Below are 25,255 nucleotides of genomic sequence, written 5' to 3' on the forward strand. Positions count from 1 at the left end.
TGTGTCTTTGAACGGCATTTGGATTTATAAAACCTATAAAGCCAGTACATGTCGATCGGCGAAAATATCACCGGTGACACTACAGAAACGACCGAGTCGGCTCAAAAATCGCCGACCGACAGTTGGAGGGTTAATGCGTACTCTGCTTGTTTAGTGCCCAAGTCCAGAACGGTCGACCGATTTCAAATTGTACAATACATTGTTGTATTTTTTTTTTTTGGGGTGGGTTGTCGCAGTACAGGAGTAGAACTAACAAAGATAAACTCCACCACACTAGTGGAGGCAACCCTCAGATGAAGCTCGTGAACATATGTCGATCTTCATTCACGATCCACGTTGCGGATATGATGTTTCGAGATTAATAAATTCTTGATTCAAGGAAATGTCAAATTATGTTTTGATTTTATAAGTTCTTGGAGATGGAAAAATTGTTTTGTAATTTTTCCGGTACTCAGAGAAATTCCCGGGCCACCCTGTATTAGGTGTATAAAATTATTATATCATTCCTAGACATATAAAACATGAAGTATGAAAGGAAATTTTTCTTTTTTTCATTTATATATGACATATGAAAGAAATACAAGTCATAAACAAAAACTTGATACATTTATTGACATAAATTTACATAAATACAAATCCTTAAAATTAATCCTTTTGAATATTAACAGATTAAGTTTTATAGAAAATTACACTTAATTGCAGTTTGATATGGTTGTTAAAATGAAATATAAGAAGTATTTGACTAGCTTAAAGTGGTAACATTACTTTGGTTACTGGTTTCTTTCAAAGTTGGCATCACTTTTTCCCAGGCATCAAGGCACTGAAAAAAGTCATTTACATTTACTTGCATATACATCTGCAGTGTACAATTCACAATGTATAATTCACAAAACTCTGGTAAAGTATGAACATTATAAAGTTCTACAATATATATTGATTTAGTCTAATTTAATTACTAAACATTTTCATAGGCAGACATTTAAATACAGTGAGAAAATTATTAATTACTTAAAAAAAAAAACTTATTTTATACTCACCTATTAGTTTAAGTTAAGTTTCAGAATGAATTCAATAACTAGGTACCTACATATATATTAAAATGGAAAAATAAACTTTTCTGTTTTTTTTCTTTTTCTAAACAATCTCTGATTTATAAAACCAACTATACATACAGCAGCTCTTCCAATCTAATAATCAGCTTAATTTTTGGTTTGCACGTTGATTGCATCAAACGCTCAAGTGTGTACTAGGATGGTTAAGAGTACTTCGTATCACTCATTGTAGAGCCATAGAGAAGGTGTCTAGTACTATATGTTAAAGCTTATTTATTTATTTGCATTAGAAATGAATAAATGTATTTTTATGTAATTGTACTACTGTTCTTTACATAAACAACATAAAGTATTAATAATCCTAAAAATACATTTTTTTACATTTTGGATGTTTTCGTTCCATGTGTAAATTTTGGTACAAAAATAATTTCAACCTTTAATATTTAACTCAAATAGTACATTTTTGTATTATATTAAAATTGAGTTTTACAACTTTTTATATAAAATATACTTATAATATATATTTGAGTATATTATATATGTTTCACACACATGTGCATGTAAGCACACGCACACATTTACGAGTATATAAAGATAGTGCAAATCTTAAAACTATATATTCTTTAAAATAACTAAGAATAGTCATAACCTTAAATTGTTTTGTTAAATATAAAAATCCAATTTCTTAAATTTATTTTTAAGACCCAAGTCAGATTAATTTGTAAACTTTTGTTTGCCACAAATTGTAAGCTTATTTGTAGTGTATAAATGGGTGTCAGTACATAGGTTATTTTGGTCGATCCCCTTTTTATCCATATTTGACCTACCCTTGTGGGCAAATGGCCTGTGGAAGTATCTTATCGAACAGAACAACTTGGGGAGATTGACATTATATATCAAAATTGAGAGTACTGATAAAAAGTGCATCACCCACTGGCAGGATTCGAACCCTATCTCTAATCAAAGAGCAACACCCTAAACAGTTCGGCCATCGGCTCTCCCAACGTTTTTATTTGTTGCATTTTCTCCTGATACATTTTAACTCAATGCTTATTTCTTGAATCAAATTTAGTCAGTTTTCACATACGATTGTAATAATATTCAGTCAGGTTATCTAGTTAAAATTTGTTTGTGAATCAATAAAAGGAATTTCTTAATTAATATTTAATGACTTTATTGGCACCAAAATTTACATTATTCAAAAAATTATGCTATTGTTAAGTTTTAAGCTACTAAAAAAGGTTCATTTAACAGTCTTGTTTACATATTTAAGAAATGTTCTTAAGTAAACAATAGCAATCATATGTAACGCTCAATAGTAAATATTGTTTGTATAATTAACTGTAGATATAATGCTAAAACTCAAACTTTATATAATAACAGAAAACAACTAAGAGCTGCTTCTCGAGGTGGAGTAGTCAAGATATAGCGAAACTTACACAGAAACCTGCAAACTAATCACACTAGTTTTCAATCTAAGAGTACTGTTACAGCAGTATGTAAAAAGATGGTTTTGAGTAGTGAAGCACAAAAGGAATGACCTTTTGAAAAACTACTATAGTTTTATGGTAATACCTACTAACCGTTATATGCATACACTACATTCAATCGTAAATTCACAGCTTCAACATGAATATTTAAGGTCATATTGAAAGGCTTACATATTTTATACTCCTTGCAGTCAATTATTGATTATTTATTGTTTTTAAGAATATAATAGTAATTGATTAAGTTTATTTATAGATTATTAATAGTCTATATTCCATTTAACCCCGGACGTAATTTAGTACACATTTGTTGCTGTTAGGATTGGATTGTTATCTTGCAATATTCATTATATGATACATTTTTCACAGATTATTATTTGTTATTAGTTGACTGATGGGGAGTTCAAAAAATTGTTGTATTTAACAATAACAGTTATTTGAAGTATAGTTGAATACATTTCTTACTTATTACTTTTCTAAGAATGAATTATTTAAGTTTGGTGTTCTTAACATATTCACATTTGATTTAATATAATTATCTAATTATTAATGAACGTAATATAGTACATTTTCCAAGTTTCAAATGTTTTGTTTAATATTTATTTACATACCTCTTGGTAGTATTGCATATGTTGGTCAGCCATTTTGATTAATATCCTTTTTAGGTCTACTTTCTTTTCGACACTCCATCTCTCCATATCAGATCTCAAATTCTCATTAGCTATTTCCATTTTGTCTTGATTGGCCTGAAAGTATTGCATTCAAGAAAACTATTAGAATAATAATGACTAGGACATCTTCTAACTAAAGCATTATTTACAATGGATGATTTGAAAAAAATAACAGAATTTTAAGACACTTGCCTTGAGAAATTACAAAATAATGTTTGAAGAAATAGTAACTGTTCACTTCCTCAAGTCTAAAAAACCTTAAGTTGAGAACTCGTCCCTGAGGAAAATGGGAGAATAACTAGTTTGTAGCAAAAAAAGAATAACAAACTGGTAGGAACCAAATATTTCAAGTAAAACATCAAATTTTCATGTTATTAAAGTTCAATATGTTAGAATTCATTCGCCAAAATACAGAACTGAAATGATTGAAAATAATCAAATGTCCTAGGCTAACGGTTAATGAGTCAAACATTAAATGTAATGTATTAGCCACCAATATACTACATTGACAACAGTGCTGAAAAATATTGTATATCCAATATGAATTTTCACAGTGACATTTGTCCATCATACACTAGAGTGATGTGGAAGAAAGAGGCATATCTGTGCCCAGAGTGCTCACTTATTTATACAAGACATAGGCGAGGTACCAGTAGATTCCTGATCCTGAGACCGGCAAAGCTCTTTAGTATCATAGAGAAAAACATACTGCTTAAAATTTATAAATTGAAGTGTATTAAATATATAGTATAAATAATTATTATAAAATGTACATTATTCTATGAGTGGCTGTGACACTAAAAATGTGGCTCTTTGAATGCACATTATAATACAGGCAAGAGGAAATAACAACTTCGACAACGAAATAATAAACTCATAATAAATTATGAAAACATTAACTCTAAAATGAACTTTAAATAAAACAAGGTAGGAATATGTCACGTAACAGGCTTCACTGAAGTTTTTTATAAAATTTCAAATCTACAGCTTATTTCATTTTCGAGATCTTGTGCAGAAAGATCAAATATAGACAACCATGTAGAAAAGAAGTTTTTACATGCCCCTGGCCAGAAAAAAAGGTATCAGTCTACTAAGTGACATGCTTCAATGACGTTCAGCCAAATTCCATGATTGGACAAGCAAAATTATAGAACTCATTCTTGTCAATGTATAAATTTTCATGTAAAACTTTAAGTTTATAAATGAAATCTTTCTTCAAAAAAGTGTATAATGATTATTTCAGCTTAAAAGAAAAATAACTAACTTGACAAGGGAGACAAAAGCTGATGCAGAAGGCCTCATAAATAATTTTTATGATCTGTCTGGGCAGATAAATCTAAAGAATGCATAAGATTGATGTATCAATTAGTGAAGAGCAGAATAATTAAAATTAGTATTTCAAGTATTTTCTTAAAAGAGTGTACATTCTTAGTTTGTGGATCAAATAACATTTATACTAATGAATTTTCTATAAATTACATCTTATGTAAAGGGGCTGAAGAAAGGTGTAATATTTATACAATCTTATGCCACATACATCCAATCAGTAATACAAAAACATATTCAAAACAAGATTTGGCATATGATCCACAAAACAAAACAACAACAAAATGGCTATATAATTGAATTGGCTAGAAATGATAGTAATTATTTCATAAATAGAAAAACATTCATATTTATCCGATAATAATGCAATTACAGAGGATAAATTATAATAAGCTAACAGAGGTAGAAACTTCACGAGATTTATGTAACCACTCAAAGAATATGAGATTAACACCATTGTTTAAAAACTTATCTCTTGGCAAGAACTTGAACAAAAATGTAACAATAAGGAAAAACATAATAAATAAGTAAATTTTGTCAATTTTCTTTCTGACATTTTCACTCTTACATATATATACAAATTTTTAAAATGTAAGCCTCTGCATTTGAAAAATTTCTTACCTCAACGGTTTTCAGCAACTTTGGTATGGACAAACTCAACTTTTCCAGTTTATCTTGGCAACTTGTAGGTTTCCACAGACTGAAGCTGGTTGTTGTGTCGGCCGGATCTGAGTTTATAAGCTGATCCTTCTCTGTTTTTAGTTTATTCAATTCTTCAACTGCCAACTCATATTCAATCTGAATAGCATCTCGCCTTTCTAGTGCCTCATTTATTGATTCCAAATAGAGAAGATATTCCTTTAATGGCTGCAATGTATCACACAATATAGATTATTATATAATTTATACCAAACTCATTATTTAAACTATTTAAAAATCAAAGATTTTTCATATTCAATATATATATATATATATATATATATATATATATATATATATATAAAATCAAATTATCAGGTACATAATTCATGTTCATAATGCCATAATAATATTCCGAAACTATAACAGGGCCTTGAGAAAAATCAAAATTACTGTATTTCAATCTTACTATAGTAGGCTTCCGCTAATTAATACTAGACTGTATCGGACCCAAATCAGCTCAGTTAAGTCTATTGTAATGCGAGAATGTAGTCCTGTGAGAGGGAACAGGACTCACAATCTCGCCACCACCAATGACTGTAACCGACTCATCTATATCTGTAATTTAAGTTGCCAAGTCCCAGTCGTTAGAAATCAGTTGAATAGTGTCTATTGTTCAGTTAATACATATTTACTAATTATATTCATAATTCTATTGCACTTCCAAAGAATGACTGACTGGTAACAGGGTTTTGGACAGTTACCAGTTAAAACGTCTGAGTCAAGATAATTTACAGAATTTAGTTTGCAATTACATGAAAAACATTAGCTCTGAATCCAATTGAACTACTGACTAATTTACAAAGGTAAAACATTCTTTTGTATAAAATTACTATTTATTGACAAGATATATGTTTACATCAATATTCAAGAAGTTCAAAACTAGATTTATTTATACTATACATCTTTATCTTTAACTTTAACCCCTTAAGGGTTTTTTTTTTTTTCAACCTAACTGATCCAAAAATGCATATTTTTTTATATGTTGGGCTTAGGCTCTTAAGTATCTCTAAAAGTCTCAAAACCAAAAAAAATTTTATTTTAACAAAATAGAGTTTTACATACATGTGTTGATTTTTTTAGGAATTCTAGCGTCTTGGCCCAGAGTACAGCTAAGTGATTTTGTAGTTACTCTTTTAAAGGGTGATTTTAAAGGGTTACTCTTTTGGAAATTAATAATACATTGCAATTTATGAAAAAAGAAAGAGTTTCAATGTTATTTAAGTAATAAATAAATATAAAAAGGTTATAATGCAATAATACATGTAAAGTAAAACACCTAATTGTATAAAGCCTCAAATAAATGCGTTGCATAGTAACAAAGGGAAGACGTTCAGTCAACGGAACAGCCACTGTCAAAGGAATAAACCAATGTAAAAATAGAACATCGCGCTCACTCTAGCGGCAATTCTAGGAACTACGGCGAGCTAGCGCGACAAACAACGAGAAAACATGAATCACTTATAACCGCGCGTACACGCGACAGCAGTACTTTTTCTGCACTTGGCTCTTGACGCATACACGCGACAAAAACTCTACAACGAGTTTGATAAACTTTTTCAAAAATATAATTTTAAAAGCTCGCACCAGCGGCCTGAAGAAACTACCAAATACGTCATTTCTAACAAATCACAGGACTGATTTGACATGACTGACTCATCATTGCTTAATTTCACCACAAATGCAGAAATTACTTATCTTTTCGGGACTGTAATTGCCATTTAATTCTGTTTTATACTTTACAATAAATGTTTTTCCAAACCCTTACATCGGGCCCAGTAAATTGCATAAAATACATTGTTCGGAAAAACATATTTAACTCCTTATAATACAATGGATCTAAATAAAAAATATCTCCTTGAAGACGAAGATCTAATGCATCAAAATAATTGTCAAGAAGGTATTTTGGGCAGCAGGGTTGACAATAGTTTCAAAATGAAGTTGGAGGCAATTTCTCTCTCCCACAACAGGCATCCCAGTCACAGTTTGCCTTTTTATGATTCTGGTCTTATTTACATACGTTATGTTATTGTTATATATTCTAAGAGGAAATAATGAATAGTATATAGGTAAGTAAAACATATTATATGTAAATAATAGTTTCATTTTATTAGTTATAAACTGATTTTAATCTTTCAAAAACAAAACTATGTTTAGGCTTAACTTACATCATATTTGTTTTATTTTTAGCCATATTACAGCATATTTTATATGTATTTATTCACATATGTCTGTTCCAACAAAATTAATACAATTTTTAAATTTATTTTGACAAAAATCTTTAAACAATTTGTTTAGCGAAAACATGTCAACGAATGCTCCATTACAACGGGAACTAAGAAATAAATATTAATAAAAAATTTAACGATCTCTTGATTGATCACTGATAACATAAGTTCTGCAGCCAAAAAGTATAATACAGTGTATTAACGAAGAACATAGTAAGAAAGTTGAAGAGGGATGGTGCAAATTGACAACAGTTTATATATACACTGAAACAAGCATCAGCAAAATAGTCATTCTAGATTTTAAAGATTTCTACAGTACAATTGGTAATCTATTTTTAATTAAAATATGGGAGAAATTAGAAGGATTTAAAATAACCAACACACTAATACACTCTAAAAGTATGTGCTGAATAGTCTAGACGTAGGGTAAAAATAAATTAGTGGTTATCAGAACAATTTGATTTATGCACTGGAGTTAGACAATATGATAAACTATCTCCCCTTTCTATTCAATACTGCTCTAAAAAATAGTCTTAAAAGTGAGAGGAATTGAACTGAAGAATATTCTTGCTTGTGCTAACAGTAACAGTTGTAGAGAACAGAGGTTACTATTGATGCTTAAAGAATCCTCAGTGCAGGAAAGAAAAATTACACAACTCATAATTAATTTAAAAAACACATGTCAGAGTCACAGGTAATATATGCTCACTAGAAATAACTTTAAGCAAAATAAATCACATGCAACAGAAGCCACTCACAAGTAATATTGTATATACTCCATATACAATATACACCATTGAAATTATAAAGTATACTTCATATGATTTCAATCCCCAGTTAAAATGGTAAAAAACTGTAAAAAATAAATGTTCTTTAAATTAAAGAGAGTTTAGTGAAATCTAGTAGGGTTCTCAACTAAAAATGTACTACGTGCCCCCCACCGGCGAACCATGCCCTTGTGAACATGTTAATTGGGTTTGAAAAAATCCTACAAAGTTCTATGGCCTAACTTGTGAAAATGGTGATTTGTATAAAGTGAAACTTTTGCCATCAAAAACAGCAGATGAACAACATGGCCAAAATGGAGAAACCAGAAGACTTTCATAAAAACAATTAGAATGAGAAAATCAAATGAAATGTCACAAGGTAATATTAGTCCCTTGATCACAATAATGAGACTAAGTACTAAGCAACATAATTAAAATAAATACAATATTGAAGGAGGCAGGCATCAGGAATTACTGGTAAAATGTTAATGAGTCCAAATCTCTAATTGGATAAAAATAGCCAAGATGTAAGAGCGAGAAGAGAGAATGAGAACTTGAAATTCAGTTCTATCAACGAAATAGCTTTAAATCCTTCAAAAGTATGATCTAAGTCTCATTTATCATCCTGTCAACAACTCTTGGCTTTTATTAAAATATTTTGTGATTTTATGTACTTGACTTTTAACTTATATTACACACACAATAAAGAATTAACATAACAAATATAATAAAACAAACCTGGGAAAAATTTATTTGATATGAACTGATAAGATGTTTCTGCTGAGCTGATGCTATAGTTTCCTCTGCAACCCCAATGTCGAGCAAGAGAGGTCGTAGAACTGGCTCAATACCAGCCCAGGATGTTAAAATTGGATAAAAATTATTAAGTTCTGTTACATGATCTGGAAAAAATAAATAAATTACAGTAAAATGTATGTAAGCCAAAAATCAATAGAAATATTGTGTTATGGTTAATTATATTTTAGAAATGAGTAAATCTTGTTGAACAGTTGCAAGTAATTGAACAGAGACAACAAATATTTGTGACTAAAGCATGTTAGTGTATTATGTACAGTTTATGATAAGAATTCCGACTGCTTGCAATATAATTAAAACAATAATTCTAACAATGTGCTCTACTGTGTCCTGATCTGGGTCTTCTCTATGTCATCAATTACCTCTTTAAAACTGATTGCAACTCACGGACACAAAAAAAATCTTCTTTATAACTATATATTATACAGATAATTTACATTCTTGACATGTATAAATACCCAGTAAAGGTAGACCACGTTAACACTTCCTTGTCTTGTTGCAGACTGAAAATTGGTTTAACCACTGAAAATAAATAAACCTTCACTCCCAAAACATTATTATTGATGCATATACAGTGTGTGGTATAACGTTGTGGTATAATTTTAGAACAGGAGCAGGCAATGACTGAAGCTATTAAGTGGTTTAAAGCCAACCTTTTGGTAGTAAATAATAGTAAAACAGAAAATTTAATTTTTACTCTTGATGGAAATTGTGTCCTTGATAGTAAGTACACAGAACCTATTAAGCTATTAGGAATATACATGGATAATCAATTAAATTGGGATGCACATGTAAGTTTTCTTTGTAAAAAATTAGCTAGGGTTACATACCTTATCAGGAAACTAAAGTAAAATATCAGTAATGAAATGTTAGTCACAGCATATTATACCTTTTTCCAATCCCAGCTCAGGTATGGTGTAACACTTTGGGGAAACAGTACTAGTGCTAAAACTGCTTTCATTTGGCAAAAGAAAGTAATTAGAATTATTGCAAATGTTGGCAATAGAGTTTCTTGTGTCCCACTTTTTAAAAAATTTAGAATTATGACCCTTCCATCCCTGTATATTTATTGTACTTTACTTAGTATTAAAGAACAATTAGATAGTTTTATTAGTAGACAAGAAATACACTCCTACTGTACAAGAAAAAAATATATGCTTGAACAGATGAATGTTCGATTGGAGAAAACCAAAGGCACTTTTATTTATACGAAGATTACACTTTTTAATAAACTTCCTGAAAAAGCATGGCATGTGTCTATTAGTAGATTTAAAAATGTTGTGAGTAATTGGCTTGTTGATAACACATTTTATTCTTTAAATGACTACTTAACCTGTGATATTAGTACTTTAATTTTTTAATAGTTATGATTTTGTTGATTGTTATCTCTTGTTATTTATTTATTGTTGTTAAACCTATTTTATTGTTAATTTTAATTTGTTGCATTGTTATCTATTTATTGTTACTTTTTATTGTTTTATTATTATATATATTGTTTTTATTTACTATTTAATTTATTCTGTATATAATGTTTTAGATATGTTATATATATTTAACGAGATGCTGCTAATACCATTTTTTACTTTTATTTTCTTTTTAATGACCAAATTGTGGCGTTATTCACATGTTCATATAAAATTTACTTTGACTTACTGTCTAATCATTACACTTGTATTATGGGATTTTAAAAGTGTGATAGGAGTAGGCCTTTTAGATATAATAAAAAGTGACGTTGTCCATTGCATTGTCAAGTGCTTAAAGACAATAAAGATTTCTTGATTCTTGATTTCGTGAAATTCAAACTCAAAATCTTCTATGCAAAAACCATGCAAGTAATTTACCACTGACTATTCCAAATTTTATGTACACTTATGGGAACTTGAAGATTATAAGAGATACAGCAAAACTTAAATGATCAAAATGTTGCATAATAACAAGACCAATACATTAATGTGGTCAAGTTGATTATTGGTTGCGTCATTCACTCACTGCGCTCAAAAAACTGATTTTGGTCAAAAATTTCAAACTGCCAAATATTAAAACGTTTTTTATGTGAAATCTGCATGAAATTTCAGATATCTTCTAGTTATCAAATATTACAGTTAAAGAATTTTTAAGACCAGTAAGCAGAAGGTGTAGGATTCAAGTAATTTTTTTAATACAACCCATTTTTTACTTTATTAAAAGAAAAGTAAATTTTACTGGAAATCGTGGAATAAAGCCGATTATTTTGAGGCATTTAGGAGGAAACTGCACTGAATTATATGTGTTCAATTACTTTTGTGACAAAACCTTTTGGGTTCAGGTATGTAATGAAACTAACAAATATACTAGTGATAGCCTATGCTTGGGTGAGGGAGACAATAACAGGTTTTCTAAATGGAAAGACGTTTCTGTGAACGAACTAAAGGTCTATTTTACTTTAGTTATCCTATTGGCCCAGAATTCTAAGTCTACAATTAGTGACTATTGGTCTACTAGACCTATAGTTGATCATCCTCTTACTAGCTTTCAAAAAGATTTTCACTCCTGACACAAATATCTGCATTGATAAGAGCTTGATGATATTTCGGGGTAGACTTTCCTGAATACAAATCAACCCATCAAAAAGAGTTTGGGATAAAGATTTAGAAAGTATGTGATTCAAAACCTGAGGATTGTTACAGTTTTAAGATCTCTACTGGCAAAGAAGATACTGGTAGCCCTAATTAAGAGTTCTATCAGTGAAAAAGTTGTTGATGATATTTTGGAACAGGGGCATGTATTGTTCATGGACAACTGGTGCAGTTCACCAAAAGTCTTCAAGGAGCTTCTGGAAAGACAAACATATGATGTGGTAACTGTCAGGGCCAATACGCAAAATTTATGTCGATCTAAAAAAAACCTGTTTTGAGGTGTTTTACACTCAAACCAACTTCAAAAAAAGTGTAAATATATGTATAGCTTATTTCTGAAAAAGAACATTTTGTATTTATACAACAAAGAATAATTAAGTTTAATGTAAGTTTATATTTTTTACAGTAAGTTTTGTGAAAAAGTTCACTGTTGTTATTTTGAAGCATGGAAAATATCCGGTTCTGAAGTACAAAAATAGAATTATTTTATTAGACACGAATGGGTTAATATTATTTACATTTATGTTTATACATTTACATATTAATATTTAAGAATAACATAAATATAAATGAAATAATACCAATGTTTGAAATTATTACTGAAATAAAGTAAACAATAAATTATTGTCAACTATTCAATAGTTAGTAGTAGTATGTCAAAAAGCGGCATGTGCATCAGATGCGTATATTATATAAAAAAAAGAAATAAATAATTCAATTAATTTACAGTTTAACAAAATGTGACTCATTGTATCTTTACATTCAGAGTAGTACCAAATACACTATATATATATAATTTAAATAAACATTGAATCACAAAAAGTACTTACTCCGCCGGAAGTCAAACACGGATCTCTCACTTGCCGGGTGAATGTGCTACCATTACACCACAGAGCCCATTACAGACAGACAGACAGACAGACACACACACACACACACGTGTGTGTAATATCTTCCAAGTTTGAATAGAAATGTTTAATAGATTTTAATATGTGATGGACAGTTTAAAATTAATTCCGGAAACTCATAAAAGTTAAAATGTCAATAAATTATATTTTTATGAGTTGCTTTGATAAAATGTACTAAGCTTAAGATGCACATATAAATTGTTATGATACATAGGTGGGTACAGCCAATTGTAACTATAGTACAAAATGACTAAAATGTACTAAGCTTAAGATGCACATATCAATTGTTATGATACATAGGTGGGTACAGCCAATTGTAACTATAGTACAAAATGACTAAAATGTACTAAGCTTAAGATGCACATATAAATTGTTATGATACATAGGTGGGTACAGCCAATTGTAACTATAGTACAAAATGACTAAAATGTACTAAGCTTAAGATGCACATATCAATTGTTATGATACATAGGTGGGTACAGCCAATTGTAACTATAGTACAAAATGACTAAAATGTACTAAGCTTAAGATGCACATATAAATTGTTATGATACATAGGTGGGTACAGCCAATTGTAACTATAGTACAAAATGACTAAAATGTACTAAGCTTAAGATGCACATATAAATTGTTATGATACATAGGTGGGTACAGCCAATTGTAACTAGTACAAAATGACTAAAATGACTTGAACCTGTTTGTTATACTACCTTGCACCAGCATATCTTGGGCTTTGTTTTGTTTTTTGTCTAGATTATGCGTTGGTACAGTAATGTTAACACAACATGTGCTCTGATCTTAGCTATAAGAAAATATATAGCACTTGTTTGTACTTATTTACAGATTTATTTCGTATGTCAACATGAATAATTATAAATCATCTTGATCAACAGTATATACATACCTCTACGCTCTTTATGAATTCTTTCCCCAATTTTTTCTAAAGTAGACAACTTTTCTGACAATGTTTCAACATAGTCTTTTACTGTTTCAAACTCAGGTTCTGTTTTTTGGCATGCATAGGAATTTGCAATTTGCTGAAGAGACCCTGTCATTCTTCCAATCAGACTTCCTGAGTTTCTTCTATGCATTAGAAATTCCTAGACAATAAATGCAGATTTATAATAAACAACTTGGTTAAAGTGAAAGAAATAATAATTAAATTTAGGCTGTTGTAGCTACAGAGAAACAGAAAGAAATCAAGAGTTAACACTTAAGTGATTAGATTTTTGGAGTATGAGTATCTATGTAGAATATGTCCATAGTATCTACAGTAACCACATTTTCTCATGCAAACTAGAGATTTCATAGTCTCCCTCCAGATTATGGCGGCTACAGATAATGATGTTTACTTCTGTGGACTGAGGGTGACTTTCTTCAAAAATTCATATGAAAAGCAATATTCCATACATATGTATAGCGATATCATATTTAAAAAGAATAATGCAATTATTATATAAATAAAATTGTAACACTTAACGTTAACTGGCTTTTTAAAACAAAATCTGAAAAGTTACTTTAAAATCACATTTATTGTTTTAGATAAAATGGGTTTAAAAATTAATTTCTTCATAAAATCTAGTAGTAAACAGATTGAACCATAGCAGATGTTCTATAACTAAATAAGTTCTAAAAGTCAATACATGAACTTATTCCTGGTATCAAACTTCCTGGTTGAACTTGGTTCTTGGTCCTGTACTTTTCATACTGTTCAGCAATGACCTCCCCAGGTGCCTGGAAGAATACTGTCAGGTAATTTTATACGCGGATGACGCTGCCATGCTAGTGGCAAAAAAAGAAGTACAAGACCTTGAAATAACATCATATGTGTCTTTAAGCCTGGAAAAACAGTACTGTCAACAAACCGCAACAGTACTGTCAAAACAGTACTTGTGCTAAACGAACAAAAAACCCAACAACTTACTTTTGGAAGAAGAAATACAGAAGCTGCAGGTCTGCCAGAAATAGAAGCCAGCTATGAAGCCAAGTACCTGGGAGTTATCATTGACAATAAACTGACTTGGACACCACACATTGACCAACTAATCAAAAAGCTCAGCAGCAACACTTATGTCATTAGGCGGATAAAAAATATTAGTAACATGGACACAGCCAAAACGGCTTACTACTCTCTTTTCGAGTCCCACCTGAGATATGGGATAATAATCTGGGGTAACTCCTCCCATTACAACCTGCAACGTGTTCTAGTGGCACAAAAGAAAGTCATCCGAATACTGGCCGACCTAAACCCACTTGACTCCTGTAGAGCTGCTTTTCCTGAACTAAAAATACTTACTGTGGTGTCGTTATATATACACGAAGTTATCTGCTTTGCCATGTCCCGCAATCTCACAAGATTAGGAGAAACACACCCCTACAATACAAGAAACGCTAACAACTTTGCACTGCCCATTCATCACCTTGCACTATCTGAAGAGAAACCCAGCTATACGGGACCAAAGCTGTACAACCTGCTGCCAAATCACCTTAAGGCAATAACAGAGGAGTGGCACTTCAAGAAAGAAGCTCGACAATGGCTACTGGAGAGGACATTCTATACCATTGAAGAGTTTCTCAACTGGAAAACCTAATCTTAAGATACCTATAAAATTGTTAATATTTGCATCTATGACACCATTGTATTTCTCAAAGAAATTATAATAAAGATGATATGACTATGACTATGACATGTAATTTGTTTTGGTGTGATAGTAAAAAATCATTTAGTCATACAACAAACAACACTGGTAATAATCTTTGTTTAAAGTTTGAAAACGGAAGGTTTGAAAGGATAACAGGATTTTGCCATCGTTATATGTTACAGAGTGATAATATACCAGTTCCAGAAACACTCAAAATTATTAAATTTCGGCTGAAGGAAGATCAAACATTAAACAAGAGAACAAAACTTTCCATCCACATAATTATGGAACTGTTACAGCTATCCACTCAATGTCACTATTTTGATCCACACAATGTACTGTCAAGATGAGGGAATGGCGAAGGTATCTCCTCTATCACCTATTATCACTAATGTTTTTATAGAAGAATTTGAGCAAAAAGCCCTGGCTTCAACTAAGTTCAAACCGAGGATCTGGTGGAGATATTGGATGACACTTTTATCGTCTTCCCTAAAGGAGACATTGAATTTAATGAAATTTTGTCCCACATAAATTGCATTTCTCCCTCCATTTGCCTTACCATGGAGGTAGAAGTCTAAAACAAACTTTCATTTCTTTATGTGTGTGTGTGTAGTAAGAGATAGGGATGTCCTTAATACAACAGTGTAACGTACGAAGACACACAAGGCCTTCATCAAAACTTTCAATCCAGCCATAAAAAATCTGTCAAAGAAGGAGTAGCACACTCATTATTTGACAGAGCAAAGAGCTTGTGCTCAGACAAAGATTGGTTAAAAGAAGAACTCAAAAACACTGTATCAGATCTTATATAAAAAAATAACAAATAAAACTCAGTCTATAATAAATAAGTGCAAAAGAAATTATAGAAAAATCCATGAGTCACAGAATGAAAACAAAGAAACATTTATGAACATGTCGACCCGTTATGTGTCGGGATTATTGGAGAAAATTATAAGAGTAGGCAGAAAATATAGTAATAGAACCGCTTTTACAACATAAAATCACTAGCACACAATTAGACAAAGCCTCGTAAAAACCAAACCAAAAAATGACACACAAAACTGACATACAGTATAAAATGTTCTTGTAATAAGAAATACATAGGCGAGACAAAATTACTACTAAATGAGAGAATTAAACATTGGAATGAAGCCAACATCCTCAGCGAAGAGAATTTCTTTAAACACAAACTTATACATAAAATTGGCTGAACAACCGCTGTCAACCTAAAATTCAGTTGATGTTTGGCACTTTGAATACCAATATTAAAAAAAAGAAGTAACTAGGAAACCCAAAAAGATTTGATCAATTAAACTAACATCAATGAACAAATTTCGTACACACACCATGACACTAAGGTTTAGGACCAAACCATAGGACCGGAAGCGGCTACCTTAACCCATTCCCCCTCTTCACCATCACCTTCCTGTCCCATTGTTTCAGATAACACATTACAATGCCGAAGAAAGTACCTACATTGATTTTATGTTAGTTTTTTGTTGTATACTGCTTTCGCTTGTGATGGTGTGACATGTGATTGTGTTCTTGACTTTGTGCTCAGGACTTGCCTCAGTAACAATGCCTGGATTGGACTCCAAGCATCTTTTGGGAATGTTTGGAGCCTTTTATTTCCCTTCTTTTCTTCTTTCTGTTCTTTATTTTTGTATATATGAGGACTATCCAAAAAGTAACAGCCTTTTGAATGGTGCGGCAGTGGGCAGGGCTACAGCTGCTATCTTGGTGTAAAAACACTCTGCTGTTCAGTATCGAGCTGTAGTCGTGTGCGATCTGTATCTCTTTTACTTTTCTCACTGTGATTAATTAAAATGTGTTCTGCAATATAAAATCCTGCCACTTGTAAAGTGCATTCAGTGATAAGGTGTTTATTGAAAAAAAAAACCCCATAAACCAATTGAAATCTATCGCCAACTGTGTGAAGTATATGGAAATGGAATAATGAGGGAAAGCAGAGTAAGGCAGTGGTGTATTGACTTTAAAAATGGTTGCACCAATGTTCATAACGATAGTTGTAGCGGTCGGCCTAGCCTAATGACTGAAGATTTGATGTTGAAAATCAATGACAAAATTAATGAAAATCACTTTCTCAATGACTGAACTCTCTGAACATTCTCCACAAATTTCACATAGTTTACTTCATGAAATTGTTGGAAAGAAGCTTGGATACCACAAATTTAGTGCCACAGTTGGGTTCCAAAAATCCTTACAGATCATCACAAAAACAAAGACTTCCTGCATTGTTAACTTTCCTTACTGAATACGACAAACATGGTAATGAACTTCTCGATCGTATAGTTACTGATGATGAAATATGGGTGAAGCATGTCAATTGTGAAACAAAAATACAGTCTATGGAATGGGGGCACACACATTCTCCAATAAAACTAAAAAAAATGTCTTCAAACTCTGTCAGCGAGAAAGATTATGGCAACTTGTTTTTGAGATGCTAAGGGAGTGATTCTGGTTGATTTCCTTGAACAAGGATCAACAATCAATGCAGAGAGGTATTGTGAAACATTGTAGAAGCTACGGCAAGCGATACAAAACAAGCATAGAGGAAAATTCAGCTCAAAAGTTTGGTTTTCCCACATCAATGCCTGTCCCCATACAGCCAATTGTACACAACAAGTCTCGCATGAATTTTAAAGTGTTTGATCATCCGCCTTATAGCCCAGATCTGACACCAAACGAATACCACTTCTTTCCAGCAATGAAGACCTGGCTCGCAATACTGTGCTTTGATAGTGATGCCGAACTTCACACTGGTGTTAATCAGTGGTTAAGATCTCAGGTGGCAGATTTCTAGAAAGCTGGAATTGAAAAACTTATGTCACATTATGATAAATGTCAATTTGAATGGAGATTATGTTGAAAAATAGCCTAAGAGTTTAGCTTTTAAATGTATACAATAAAATGTTCCTATTTCAATTGGTTAATTCTTAAATTCCTGCTACTTTCTGAATAGCCCTCATATTAATAATCTCCCCTGATAAATAGGAAAGCTTTCAATCCTCAAAATGTTGTGTAATTTGTGACAAATGTCCGTAATCCTATTATCCTTCCACTGGTAATATGACAAATTAAAGCCTTTCCATCACCACTACATACAGGTTTTATCAACCCCCAAAAATTTTAATGCTGATAAATATTACTCAATAGACTAGTCTAAGTTGTATTATTATTACTACCAAACTATACACTTTACCAGTTATTTTATCACTAAACACTATACTAAGAGCTAACTGACAATGTTTACAATTAATTGGTTAAAAATTCCTAATTTGAAATACAGCCCATAAACTTAGGCCACTATTTTGTTAACTTTTGCAAGTTTAGAAAATATAATTTAAGATAATCTCTTGAGACACACCAAGACAAAGAAACCACTTCAGAGAAACATTTTATCTTATGATGTCACTAAACAAATCATTAATCTTATTTAAACAAAATAAAATTGACATTAAAAAACTTTTTAATAGTTTTTTTTTTAATTTGTTGACTTATGGCACTATTGCTCACCCTTAGTAAAAACCTCAAATAAATCACGGTCTAATAACACTAAACTTGTCAAGTGGTATACACCGGAACTAGCCAAAACAAGAAATGAAATGCTTGCATTATTCACAATTTATAAAAGTTTGAATTTAAGGGGGTCAGAGCAAACTCAGGCAGCTTATAATGTATATATTCAACATAAAAAAAAAGGTATAGGAATGAATTAACACTAGCAAAAAAAGTTGCAGTTGAGCAGTATATTAGTAAAGCTCCTAACCAATGCAGGGCTGCTTGGAAGGTGATTAGTAATGAACACTCACCTACACACAGTCAAGATGTAAATTTGGATCCTGAGGAATTCAACCAGTATTTCATAAACTCAATTAAAGAGCTTAGTGAAGGAATTCCCCCCAGCCACCATAGTCCTGATTACTTTCTGGGAGAACGAATGATTGATCAAAATTCATTTGTTTGGCTAACAGTTACAGCTGAGGATGTTATAAAGGCTGTGTCAAAATTCTCAAATTCAAAAGCTATGGACTATTATTGGTTGTCGAATTTCATTATTAAAAGTACTATTGAATTTATAAGTGAACCCCTAGCGATAATTTTAAATAACTGCATGAATGAGGGATTTTTTTCACCTTTACTAAAGGTGTCAAAAGTTACTCCAGTGTTTAAGAAAGGTGACAAAAATTGTGTACATAACTATCGTCCAATCTCAATTGTCCCTATATTTTCTAAAATTTTTGAATCAATTATGTACAACCAGCTGAATGGCTATTTTGAGTTTCATAATTTAATTTCAAATAGTCAATATGGCTTCCGCCAGGGAAGATCTACAACTTCGGCTGTATTAAACATAATTGATCATACCCTGGAGGCTTTTGAAAAAAAGGATTCCTCTTCATTAGTTTTATGTGACCTCAGTAAAGCATTTGACAGTGTCCTTGTTGATGTTCTTCTTGATAAGCTTGCATTTTACGGTGTTAGTGATTGTGTTTTAAGACTTATTAAGTCATATCTTTCCAATAGATTGCAATATGTATGTGTCAGGAATAAATGCTCTCAAATGAAAACCGTGGAAACTGGTGTTCCACAGGGTTCTATTCTTGGGCCTTTTTTCTTTATCGTTTATATTAATGATCTTCCTAAAAACCTCAATACTCATTCAGTGATTTACGCTGATGATACCACCTTACTTTCTAGTCATCATAATTTAGACTGTTTGGCACTAATTACCCAACAATCTGAGAAAAGGGCTTATGAATGGTTTGCAGCAAATAAGCTAGCATGCAATTTGGATAAAACACAGTGTATTACTTTAAGCCTTAAACAGGAAATCAATTTGGTATCGGTCAAGCTCCTAGGAATTAATGTAGACTCAAAATTAAACTGGTCAACTCATATAGATACTGTCTGTAACAAAATCTCTAGAGTAAATTACTTACTTTGGAAACTCAAAAGTTTTGTTAGTCCAGAGTATTTAAGATTGGCATATTTTGGGCTTTTTCAGTCGCACATATTGTATGGTCTACTTGTATGGGGTCATTCTTCACATGTCATTGACATTCTTGTGCTACAGAAAAAGACTGTTTGTAATATTGGAGGAGCCAACCCACTTGAACACTGCAAACCTCTTTTTGTACAATTTCAAATTCCCACAATAGTAAATCTTTATATTTTTCAAGTTTTATTGTATACAAAATCTAATTTGAATCTTTTTCATACAAGACAGGAGATCCATCAATACAACACTAGGGGAAGGAATAAGATTGATATATTGCCTCACAGACTAGCTAAAACTAAAAGCTCGTTTAAATTAAATTTTTTTAATAAGCTGCCTGATGATGCGAGACTTGTTTCCTTTAAAATATTTAAAAAAAAGTTATATGATTGGCTAGTGAAAAATCCTTTTTACAGCATTGAGGAATTCATGAATTGCCATATTAATGTTAGGTTTTAGTTTATAACTAACTAAAATTACTTTTATTTATTGCTACATTACTTAAATTTCATGTGAACTTTTTACAACACTTTTGTGTTAATGTAATTTTTAGCTCTAACAATGTATGTAATTTTAAAATTACTTGTCCTATTTCTGTAAACAGATCAATGGAATAAATGATTCTTATTCTTATTATAAACAGTCGTATCTAGTGGGTGGTACTAGATGTTCTAAAAGAAGTTGAAAGTATTATTCAGGGCTCTCTTAAAAGGGGGAAGTTTAATAGGAGGTTATATAGTTAAATTATTAAAAATTACCGCAGGTTTAGCAGTGAGAAACAGATGCACTGTTGGGTGTGAACTGAGTATTGGGTGGCTGACAATTCGGTTGAGGAAACGATGCAACATTGCCATGCGACACATCACAAATTCTCTTGAGTATCTGTCTAGCTGGCCGAGCAGTGAATGTTTAGCTGGTAACGGCTGAAAATAGTTATTCATTTTAAGAAAAAATAAACTAGATTATTCACATTCATTCACTAAATTTCAATAATAATGAATTTACAAGGATAAATTTCTCTTTCTTAAACTGTTCTGGCAAGAATTTTTCTCATCTTTTTTAATTTTTTTGAACGGGACTACAAATTTGATTTAAGACGTGGTTAATTTTATTAGTAAATCATGTTGTTCTTTCAAGTGTTGTATTTAAAAATAAAACAAAAATACTGATAAAATTGGGCAAAAATATGCTGGGTGTTATAGTAAAACAAATTGAGTGAATATTGTTTTAAACATTTCTTCTGTATTTACTGTTTAGAAGTATTTTTTACTTTTGATTTTATATGACAATACATATACAAAATAAAATTATTAAAAATATCTTCAATAATTATGAAGCAACCCAAATACATTTTAGATAATACTGACTAAGAATTTTTACATGTGACTTGTAAAATGGCCTAGACACTGAAAAGATTACTTATTAAAAAGAAGTATATCTTAAAAAGTAAAAAAGCTTTGCCTAATTTAATACAACAATTACAACACTTGAATATAACTTAAATCATTTATAATCAACCTTGCAATGTGGTACAGAGATGATATGCTGTCTTTTATCTCTGAACAAAAAACATTACCAAGAAAACTCAAAACCAAGAATATTAAACCGGTCTAGAAAACTTCTAATTTGGTTCATGTACTCTTTGACTAGAAGTCCTGAATTTCCAAAAGAACCCGTAGTAAAAACAAAAAAGGTTTACTCACTGGAACCACATGAGTTGGGAAAACATCAATTAGCTTTTGTCGTATCCAAACAAAGTCATTATATCTTCGTCTAACAACATATTCACTCTCAGAAAATTCTTCTCGTGATGTCTGGAAAAAAATAACAAAAACCAATAAAACATTAAAAGTGTGTTAGTGAAACAACAGCACTTTTAGGCAATACTAAAACTACAAAGTTTTAATTATTATCTTTATTGTATTCAATAAATATTGTGTCTTAAATTTTCCAAATAATTGTGTTGTATACCACGTTTTGTAAAATTCCATATTATTTAAGTTCTACAAGGGTCGTTTGAAGTCCAAGCTAAAATAAAAACTAGTCGGCAAGGACTATGCTAGATGAAAGTTTGCTTGACTATGCTTTTCAACTTAGTACCAATTTCAGCTCTAAATGTCTAAAATATTTAAAAAACTATTACTTTAAATTTAAAGGTGATTCACGGTAGATATGCAGAAAATGTGAGAGCTCATTCTACATGTAAAAAAATTATGAAAATAGTTCATATAAACATGGGTCTATGTTACGTTCTGCTGGATCCTATTGATACTCTCAATAATTGTGTTTCTTTATTTGTTATTATTCTACGTCAAAAGTGTCTACATCATTACTAGCAATTATCCATGACTTCACACGCAATTTCGTAGGCCATGCAATTTCGTAGAACTCTGATAGCTTTCTTTGGTAGTTTTAATATATGTTGAATTTTTGCCTTTGCGGTACCAGCCCATACAACAATCCGTACATAAGAGTGTCTCGAAGAGAGCATATTATGCAGTTTTGGCTGTAGTTGAGTCACTTATGTTCATCATTCTGCGTATTACAAACAGCCCTGTGTTCAGTTTACTGCAGAGGGAATTAATGTATGGTACCCATAAGTTGTCGGTTCAACACCAAGATATTTAGTATAGGTGACATCCTCAAGGTCAGGGAGTCTCGCGTTATGCTTTCCAGTATTAGTTGCTTGCTTTTGATTTGATCTGGTCGTTACCCAGACAGTACTGCATTGCCATGTTTAACGCTATGAAACTTGTCTAGCTCCAGTTGTTCTGTAAATTCAAATCTAAAGCGAAAGATTATTTAATAAATTTATCTCTTTATTCGCTAGATGAATATTTTCTCAGCTAGAATTAAGCAATTCTGACCTAACTGTTGTAACGAATCTAGGAGGGGCCATTCTATGTTTGGTATAACATAATATATTTTAATATAAATAAAATCTATATTAAAGTCCTATCTAGTATTAAGTCTTGACCATTTGTAATTTGACACTATTTATTGTACCTTTGTACATAATATGAATAAAGAATGTTTGAATCTTGAATCTTGCATTAAGTGAAGGATATCATTCGTGAAAAGAATAAAGAGAACAGAGCCCAAGACTGACTCCTGTGGAACTCCTCTGGTAATTGATTTTGGGTTAGAGAGTGTCGTAGCTATTTTCCCATTATTGGTTTGTTTGATTTCTACTATTTTATTTCTGTGTATTAGATAACTAGTAAACCATTTTTACTACATGTGAAAATGTAAATGACTGTACTTAAGGTTGTTTATTCTACATTGTTTCATTGCTATCACGCTTTAATTATTGATTTGACCAAGTCTTAACTGACTGAATTTTGACTTTGTTAACAACTTGTTGAGTTCTTACAACAAATATAGTTGATTGATTGATTGGTTACCCAAAAGATTACAAAATGTTCGCTTTGCGCTCAGCCAACTCTCATGGAGTGATATGTACCATTCATCGTACTTGATCTTTCATATAAAGAAATAAAACTTTGTGCAAAATTTCAAGACTTTAAGTGGATTCATTCTCAAGATATCATGTGGACAGACAGAAATTAAATTTTTACAACCCCTTGACTGGTAGCCTTTGCTTAGTCTTAGTTAACTAAGTAGTAGAATTGACTTTTATTTATAATAAAAAGTTCCAAATACTTGAACAATAGCTTTGATTTTTTAACTTCTGTAAAATAGCAACTATGATGTAGCTAATAACAATAATGATTTAAATAGATGTGGAAGATTTTTTAGTTGTTTTAAACTACAGAGTAGATGAAGTTTATAAATCTTTTTCTAGATAATCAAAATGTATTGTTTAATTCTAAAGCATTTATTCTAAACTTTCTCTGTGTCTCTGTAATGTAATGGTAGCATACTCACCCGGCAAGTGAGAGATCTGGTTCGAGTCCTGGCGGAGCAAGCACTTTTTGTGATTTAATCTTTATTGAAATTAAGTTAGGTCTTCCAATCATGTTAATTTTTGTATTATTTAAACACATATGTAACAGAAATGGTCCAATACAAAACAACAGAATCAAAAAATGAAGACTCTGTGGTGTAATGGTAGCATACCTTCCTAGCAATTAAGAGTTTCATGTTAAAATCATACATATAAATCAAACCTTTGATCATTATTGTTTCATTGTTAATAGATTTAGAAGAAACAAAACATAAATCTGTAATACTTTTAACAACAAATTAATGCATCAAAAGTTGTTTAGTGACATTTTTAAATGTAGTTAATCTACTGAAAACCAATTATTATAATTCAGGCAGTAGGTAATTTCCACATGGACAGCATTCTAAAGTTAATGATATTTTTAGGATGTTGTTTGAGAGCATTCTGGGTAGTATATTCAACCATTTAGACTTTGAGGAACCTGTAAAAATGATTTTATAAATAGGAGAATATTTAAAAAATAATATATTTTACTCTGGGTTGTTTGTAGGATTTATATGATTAAAAAATAGTTAAGTTAAGACTATTCTGTAGGAAGATGAGGTTAAGTGCCTTTGGAATATTGAAAAAAAAGTCCAGTCTCTTTCTACCCTTTTTCTGCCTGTCTCCATGGGTCACAGACATGATAAGAACCCACGTAGGCATCACCAATCCAATGAAATAGAAGAAGATGGATGTAGTAATCTAATGAACTTGAAAAAGAGGGTGTAAATAAGTTTGTTTTGAATGGGAGATGAAGGGAGGGGTAAAGAGTAGAGTGGATAAAAAAATCAAATTTTTTTTAATTTCAAAAGAATTTGTTGAACCATTTTATGATTAACAAGTTACAATGGTATTAATTACATTAGTAAATTACATTAGAAAACTGATAAAATTAATTTTTTGTAATGTATCTTCTCTAAGACCAAAATTTGTTATTTTTGTTGAAGTGTAGGCCCATACGTGAACTGAAGACATTACATATAATTTTTTAAACAATTTTTTTTATGTTCTCCATACCAATACGCTTTTGACCTATTAAGTTTTGAAGTTCAAAAATTTGATTTTTTGATTCACT

At 31.1% G+C, this 25,255-nt stretch overlaps 1 protein-coding gene across 1 annotated transcript in view; it reads right to left on the bottom strand.

Annotated features, from left to right (window-relative positions):
* Positions 1–587: 587 nt before the first annotated feature.
* LOC124360860 (sorting nexin-30-like) overlaps positions 588–25,255 on the bottom strand; it is a 40,761-nt gene continuing 16,093 nt past the window's right edge. Inside the window, exons 3-9 of the mRNA XM_046814825.1 lie at positions 21,935–22,045; positions 20,990–21,154; positions 13,474–13,669; positions 8,969–9,132; positions 5,158–5,403; positions 3,151–3,285; positions 588–820 (exon numbers count right to left, since the gene is read on the bottom strand). Of these exons, the coding sequence (XP_046670781.1) occupies positions 743–820; positions 3,151–3,285; positions 5,158–5,403; positions 8,969–9,132; positions 13,474–13,669; positions 20,990–21,154; positions 21,935–22,045 (1,095 nt within the window). The 3' untranslated portion in view covers positions 588–742. The remainder of the gene's footprint in view (positions 821–3,150; positions 3,286–5,157; positions 5,404–8,968; positions 9,133–13,473; positions 13,670–20,989; positions 21,155–21,934; positions 22,046–25,255) is intronic.

Source organism: Homalodisca vitripennis, chromosome 1, assembly GCF_021130785.1.
Source record: "Homalodisca vitripennis isolate AUS2020 chromosome 1, UT_GWSS_2.1, whole genome shotgun sequence".
NCBI classification, from domain to species: domain Eukaryota; kingdom Metazoa; phylum Arthropoda; class Insecta; order Hemiptera; family Cicadellidae; genus Homalodisca; species Homalodisca vitripennis.